The sequence below is a fragment of the Battus philenor genome, unplaced genomic scaffold, assembly GCF_028537555.1.
Source record: "Battus philenor isolate CCGP_79_NKW_IND1 unplaced genomic scaffold, ilBatPhil1.0.hap1 SCAF_27, whole genome shotgun sequence".
NCBI lineage: Eukaryota > Metazoa > Arthropoda > Insecta > Lepidoptera > Papilionidae > Battus > Battus philenor.
Genome location: NW_027181690.1, coordinates 3946644 through 3954948, shown reverse-complemented (window position 1 = coordinate 3954948; position 8305 = coordinate 3946644). Strand labels below are relative to the sequence as shown.

At 33.8% G+C, this 8305-nt stretch overlaps 1 protein-coding gene across 2 annotated transcripts in view; it reads right to left on the bottom strand.

Annotated features, from left to right (window-relative positions):
* Positions 1 to 5044: 5044 nt before the first annotated feature.
* LOC137925506 (DGAT1/2-independent enzyme synthesizing storage lipids) overlaps positions 5045 to 8305 on the bottom strand; it is a 43048-nt gene continuing 39787 nt past the window's right edge. For both annotated transcript variants that reach the window (XM_068768961.1, XM_068768960.1), the window contains exons 6-7: positions 7583 to 7786; positions 5045 to 5635 (exon numbers count right to left, since the gene is read on the bottom strand). In XM_068768961.1, the coding sequence (XP_068625062.1) occupies positions 5429 to 5635; positions 7583 to 7786 (411 nt within the window). In that variant the 3' untranslated portion in view covers positions 5045 to 5428. The remainder of the gene's footprint in view (positions 5636 to 7582; positions 7787 to 8305) is intronic.

The window sequence follows — 8305 nt, the reverse complement described above, 5'->3', positions numbered from 1 at the left end:
AAGCAATTTTCTTGACCCCCACAGTTCTACAGATCCGAACAAACGAGGTCGGCGGTGGCATTTTGAGAAGATGTACTGAAACTTACATATTCAACTAACAATCGCTTAGCTTTCGAAAATATTATTTGCCTTCACCCAATTGTGACCCCTATTTTTTTGGCACCAGTCGAGTCTCTCTTATAATGTGGACTGATCACATAATAATAAAGAAAGAATTAAGCATCTGATAAAAACGTTGCTTTTAACGCATATTACACATGTGTAAAATTAGATGTCACAATTACAATATGTATGCATTGGCATATACCGATATAATATATGGGTTGTATGTTTTTTTATCGATAATTATATATGTCGTTATAAAATATTCATGACCTATAAAAGTTTGTATCAATGCAATGTTAGAGCATAATCCGCTCCTTAATATATTTTTGGTATAACACATAAATGTACTTTTCCTTTAGCCGGGAGCAAGCAAAAAACGCCTTATGTAATTTTACCATATTTCGTACAATCATAAAAGGAAATGTTTGTTTTGAACCATGTTCGCTATTTTTGAATTCATATAAAAAACATTTTCTCTTTTCTTTTTAGATTTGGGAAAAAAATAAAAAATATACAGTTCCTGTTTTTCTTGTACAGATAGATATGCGTGTGTGTGTATATATATATATATATATATATATTTGTGTATATATATATATATGTATATATATAAGCACACCTATACATATATATTTATGTATGTATGTATATTTATATGTATATATATATATATATATATATATATATATTATATATGTATAGATGTGCTTCTATATATGTATAATAATAATAAATATGTATTTGCCCTAAGCTGCTCTCTTATTCATGTCAATCCAAAGGTTGTCTGGAAGAGATTGCCTCGGGTGAAAAGACCGCCTCTTCTACCATATGAATTGTTTACTCTTTTTCCTCTATTTATTATTTATTTATTTTTGGCAAACCTCAAAGAGGTAAGGGGAGGATGTTAGAGGAGGTTCAACTACCCCTCGGTGTGTCTTGATACCAGCAAGTTCCTTAGGCCCCTCCAAAAGTTAAGGTGGACGACCATCGATGGATTTTAGTGTGTAACAATTAAGGATATTGTTACAAAGCACGAGGTACAGAACCCTCTAAACAATTAACACTGAACCCAAGGATCAAGAACAAGCGAGACCTTGAAGTTTTTCATATTTTTTGTGTACAATTCTCGGAAATTCTAACCGAGTACTATCTCGAACTTACAAGAACTTTATCCGTAGTATAAATAGGTGTACTCCCCATGATAACAGTTCAGTGTTGTTTTTCGAGTAATAAGATGAAGATCTACGATCAGTGATACAAAGTGAGGATTTGGCAAGTTATTTGGACAGTAATTTCTTGAGCGATTTGGAAACGTAGTTTGGACTAAGCGATAGTATACTTTGTGTTAAAGTAGGGTGACCATCTGATTTGTGAATAAAGGATTCCTTGTGAACCAGTGGTGTTTCATTTCGAATACGTAACGAATACGATCCACAGTACGTAACAATATTCTTGTCCTTCATCCAGACAACGGCTTTTCTGTGATGGTTATTAAAAAATATTAATGAATTCTTAACATTTTTAAATAAATGCTTATTTATTATAAAATTACATTTGCACCCGGCTATCGGAAAAGTACCTGCATAAATTCTGGCACCAAGCCTATCACTATGTAAATAGCTCGTTCAAATCACAAATTATATAATTATGAGTATACACACTCTGAATAATAGTTATCTTCAATATTACTAAACAGAGACCTACCTTTGCGTCAAATTCTTACAAAAATATTGGGATATCTTTACAAAAACAATTTTTTATTTAAATGTCTTATTCCTATTACTAATTATCGTGGTGTTTGAACTAAAAAAAATTAAAATAAATGCCAAATGTCTGAACGTGTTCCTTATTTAAAATTTAAATGCATTCGATACCAATTTTGGTATGTATATTTTAAAATATCTTTTATAATCGAATAACAAAACAATGGAAACCATTCGATGAAAACTTCTATATATATATACATACATATACATCACGTAAGCATGACTTATATTAAAAAAAATATCAAAATATAGCGCTATCGAAACTGCTGTACCGTACTTTAAGAGAGCGGAGTTGGAGGTCAAGGGAAAAGGAGCATTGACAGCGGACTGTAGGAAACTGAATTGCGGATTCCGCCTCACTTCTCCCATTTCACGGCGCACATACCTAAGGCGCGGTACACCGGTTTCGGTAGCACTATAACATGTCTTTCACAATTAGTTCATCTTCCTACATCATACTTTTAATATATGCTTACATTTATTATATTACTTCTCAATTTTAAAATTAATAATAGCTAAACTTTTTGTTGTAAAAAAACATCATAACATATATATATATATATTAAGTACTATATGTAACATTATAAATTTATAAACATTTTTATCGGCTGTTATTTGAATCGAATATATTTTTTGAACGGAATGAACGAAACCAAATTCGCACAAAAAAAATAGAAAATCTGTTTTGTTTTTCCGTATTTTGTTAAGCAAAACTAGATTCTCATAATTTATCTGTGTCTTGTTATAATTACATTTAGAAAAATGCTTTGTTTACGGCCACAGTTTCTGGTAAAAACTTAAATAATTTAATTTGTTCAGTTCTTAAAATAAATATTAATGCAAACATATACAAACATTTATTATAATTGTAACCGTTTAAACAATACGGTACGGCGTTCGAAACCTTGCCCATTGACAGCCGGGACCTGGAGGAATCGAAGCTGCATGAACTTAAACTTGTATGTCCAATAAGAAGTAACACTAAATCAACGATGGCGAATCCTTACAAAATGCGTGACAACACATGCATCTTCTTGTTAACAAAAAATCAAAGTGTCACATATATAAATGGTTGAGGAAAAATAAAACCATAATTTTTCGATAGATGGCTGTAGTGATTAGATGTCTCCTAAAATATCGAAAAAACATTTTCATATTTATGCTTGTTTTAAACGTCATATTTGAAACTAAAAGAATTTTTTTAAGTTTTCATGTAGTCTATTCAGATGTGAAATACATGATGTTAACAAAGGGAAATATATGTATATATGCGTATTTGTATATAGATATATATAATCTATAAACATAGATGACATTTCAATCTATGTACTGAATCGTCATGATATCAATAAAACCATAAGGCTTTAAAATAAACTTGAAATTTCCAGAAGCAAAATGAGCTCATTGCCGCTTCAATGTGTTGTCCGCAGAGACAAGAAATTGAAATTAAGTAGGACTATTCCTTTCTCCGAGTAGAGGTCAGCTAACAACACGTTTTAAACAATTCCACTTGCAAGAAGTGTTGAAGGAGCGTCTATTAAGTTTAGCAAAGCAGGAGGGGGACAATTAGAATAAATATTTATATATATCAAGTGCCGATACACAACAGGTTTTAATTTTTTTTTATTTCGGGTATAAAACCTCTTTTAATTATTTTTTTAATTTTAAATGCCATTTGACATATAATTTAGTTTCAAAATATAAACCATTAATATTCAAATGTTTTTCTGGTGATGTGCGACAATTTTGACAACCAAATCTCAAAAGGTTCGCCGTCACTGTATTAGATGAACATACACATTGGAAGGGCAGAGATAACGAAATAGTTTGTATCATAACTAAAATTAACGTATCTAAGTGGAGAGCTCTAAAGTGGATTTAAAATGAATATACTTTAACAGTAAGGTGAAGATTTGTTAAAAAAAAATAGTGTTATCTGTGGTTAACTACTAACTTTTGAACTAGGAAAAAATAATTTTATACTGGGGTCTTTAGTTTCAGCTTTTAAACGCCCACTGCAAGGTATAGACTTTTCCCAAAGATATATATAATATCGTCAGGTTTGACAGGCGCGTTGCCTATCATGGTGTGGTATTATTGTTTGCAGAGGATGCTTCTGCTTAACTTGTTTGTGAGCAGTGGCAATCCTTTTATAATTAATGCACAAAATGTGAATTATATATACTACTCTGCCCCGAATATCCCGATAATTGAAACCTGGAACTGCGATCGCATACCTTCAGTCAGGTTGCCATTAGGTGTACATAAAACATATATAATATGTATTTAAAAGGTCTATGCCTTCCATTGGGGTTCTACGGGCTGACTTGAATTAATGAATATAAAATAAATTTGTTTTCTATTAACCACTAAACATTTATAATTTTATATATAAATTTTTAGCAACAAATTAAGTATACCAACTTAAAAACTAATAAAACCATCTAGTAACGAATCAGATAGTAGTCTGATGGGCAGAGATCGGACATTCTAATGTATAAACCTAAAGTAACTTTTGTGTATCAAATATCGTCATCTGCTTTTGTTGCAAATGGAATTTGATAAAAGAATCTTTTCTTCATTTATACACAAAAATTAGAAATAGTTGTAAAACCTTTAAAAGGCTGAAAGTATATCTCATCTCTTCTCAATTAATGTATGGTAAATCCTGTCCCAAAACAATAGTGTCAGAAATTATAACCTAAAGATTATTTAGTAAAAAAAAATGTTTTAGAATTCGGAGCACTACATATTATAATTAAATATTGTTTAACATCTGTCCCTACAGCAAAAAAATTATTGATTTTTCACATTACAATAGAAAAAATTTGTATTTGTTCCAGAGTGATCACTTTATTCAAGGTGATTGGAAATAGGTGTAAAAGCTTTAAAGTTTTTCGTTGACAAATGCATTCACCTTTGAAGCTGTTACATATATAACCAATCACCATGTATACTTTTTCCCATAAATTAAAGTCAAGTCGAAATCAATTGATAGATTAACTATTGATTGAAAAAATCTGTGGTGTTTTTTTTCAATTATTGCCATTATAAAAAATAAACTAATTTTTTGTACCTTAGGGGATTATTACTTTTTTCATTTTAATATCACCAGAAGTAACCCATATTTAAACAACAAAAATCCATACTGTTATGGTTTGTTTGTTTTTTTTTTTTAAATAAAATGGCACAGTCAAACCACATACATATAATTATAATATATAATAGAACCAACATCAACCGATTTTGGCTTGACGTTGATTTATAGGACACACATAAATACATGTAATTCATCGAAATTGCGAAATATCCAATCTCTGTTAATGACTGATCTAAACGATCTATATTTTTCTTTAATTCAAATCTTTTGAAGTAAAGTGAAATCGATTCATATCAACTATCCTTGTCACTCGTGATATATATAACAGTGTGTCTCTTTTATCTGTCTTAAAACATAAAGTCTTCAAATCTAGAAGGCCACCGCTATGCTAAATTGTACAAGCCTGTATATATAAACCTTGAATCATACAAAACTTACAGTCACTCCAAACGTTGTATTACGACACTTTTGTTTTGTCTCTGTCACACTTTTCACTCAAACTATCTTCTTTCTCTTTCTGAAGTCCGTTGTGACAGCTGCCGTTGGCGGATGCCTTCGTTTTACCCTTTTTAGGTAATTCGTAGACACGCTCTATGAGGGCGAGAAGGATGTTACCTGGAACTCTTTGATGTTCCTCTACTAGTTTTTCAATTGCACTGGCGACCTAAAAAAATATAAAAATATGTACATTATTGCCTCAAATAAAAAAACGAAACTAACAAAATGTAAGTTGCTAGATTCTTTGAGGAATGATCCTGAAAATAACCAACACAGATTGGCAAGTTGAAATGTCAGCGGCCGCTGTGACCTTAACACGTTAGCTGCCATAGAAGAAATATATTTTTTTTTAGAAAAACTTTTTAATGATATTTGGTGTGGAATGTTAAGATATGAAAATATATCTAACTTAAAGTGAAATCGGTTCGATAGTTTTCAAAATATTTTCAAAAAACCTGACGAGGTCACCGGTGACCTACGTGGCGCTGTGAAGCGAAAATATGTAAAAACGTTACGAAGGCGCCGGAGTGACCGCAACTCCGGTCACCCTCTCCTGGCTGCATATTCGTCGCCATTAAGAAAAACAGTTAAATTATAAAAAATTAGGAATCGAAGTTATTTTAAATACAGCTGTTGGAAATGGATGGATTATGTACACTGAAAATAAAAAAGTTAGAGAAAGTATAGTAGGGTATAGAAGGCAGTTAATAGAGTACCTGGTAGATTCAGGAATGGATAGTGAAAAATCCGAAAATACTGAAAGACCAAAACAACTGAAGCACCAGTTGAAAAAGCGAGAGGGCAATGTTAGAAACACAAGACGTCTGTTCAGTATGCTACAAACATACTGCAAAGAATGCCCGAACGAACCATATTTTTGTTTGGCGTGTTTCAATCAATCTCATTGTTATTTTTAAGTTTTTAATTAGACACGTTAATGTTATTTTTGATTGATACTTTTGAATAATTATTGCGCTGTGATTTTTATACTAAAGTTGTTTTATTTTTCCTTCAACAAACTTATTGAACCCTTATGATTCTCATATATGTAGATGTAGAACATTTGAGATTGAAATAGCATATTTCTATTATGTTATTCTTAAACCAAGCTAAGGCTATTCCTATGCTAAGTTTGATTAAAAATACAAACAAAGAGCACAAACAACTTGCTCTTCACTTATCACAAACAGTTATGTTTACAATTTAAGAAAAAAAAATCGAAAAACGTAGGTAGGCAGGAACCACGCCAAAGAAGTATTCTACAGCGCCACTCCGGCCACTTCAGTACAGAAAATGTATCAAAAACGCATCATCCGGCGTACAAATTGGTTCCAAAAACAGGTTTGCCTTGAGGTCACCGGTGACCGTAATGGCGCGTAGATGTAGGTAGGGGTCCGGGCACCGGTGACCGGAGTGGCAGCTAACGTGTTAAGGTCCTGGAGTTGAGACTACAGACTTGCAAGCCTTGTTAAGATGGCCACAATGAAGGCCGACTCTAGTCTTATTGGAAATCTTTGGGCGATGCCAATGTAGAGCCATAAACATCTTACGGCTGAACTAATGATGATTTCGAAAATAATTAAGTAGAAATGACATTACAGCCTAATTTTTACACAAGTACGCTTCGATAATAATGCCGAAAGAACCTAATTTGATAGAAAATAAAATCCGGTTAAGCTCATAATATGAAAAATAGAGACATTATGTGGAGTATATTGTTCTGTCCGTATCATCATCATGGCTGCCGATTGACGCCCACTGCAAGTCATAGGCCTCCCTGAGACACTGCCACGATAACCCATCTTGCGCTGCATCCAATGACTGCTCGCTACATTGTACCACGTCGCTAGTCTACCTAATGTGGAAACCACCCTCGCCGCGTCTACCTGTTGGTAGCCGCCTTTCGAGAGGCTTCTGGACTCAACGTCCGACGGTTGCGTGAGCGATATGCCACGCTATTTCCACTTCAAACGAGCAATTCTTCCAAAAAAAATTTTGACTTTATAGTTGTTTTAATTCGTCGCTGGATGCCACCTTTCGGCTTCAACCACTATTGGTACCGTACAATATAAACTTGCCGACAAAGAATGCGTGTGATGGAGAGAGAGTTTACCTTGAGCTGCAGTTGCTCGGGTGTGAGGGAGTCGTCGTGCGGTATGGGCTCGCCGAGGTGCGTGACCAGCTTGACGGGGAATCCCCCGTAGACGGGTGCGAGCGGAATACGCGTGGCCGCGTAGATGCGCAGGCACACGCCGCGCAGCCATCCCACCGTGCGGAACGCCTCACGCACGTTACGAGTGAACATCGGCACTATCGGCTGCCGATCACGAAAACAATATTTTTTATATAAATTGAACTTATAAAATTCTCCATGCCATGGTGCTCCAAGGTTTCATACAAAACACAGTTAATCCGTCAATATCATTCCATCGGTATCTACTGCAAACATCGCCACAATGAGCGATCTTGCGCTTCCCATGTCCAGCGACTTTCCGTGACCTTCTCTATGTGATTGGTCTACCTAGTCAGGGGCTACCCATGCCACGTCTACCGGTTCGTGGTCGCTACTCTAGAACCTTCTGGCCCCAATGATAATTAATTTGTGGTACAGAGTTACTAAATCATATTCTCTACCACCCCTTCCTTACATTAACCTTACCTTAAATGTCGTGAAAATACAAGTGAAGGTATGCTCTTGCATAGATTTGTATAAAAAATAATTATAATGCTAATTTTTTAAATTCCGCACACATATATATAAATACTCTGTCGCTCATATACTCCCATATAATAAAAAATATAAGAGTATAAGAGAATATAATTTTTACTTCCATTA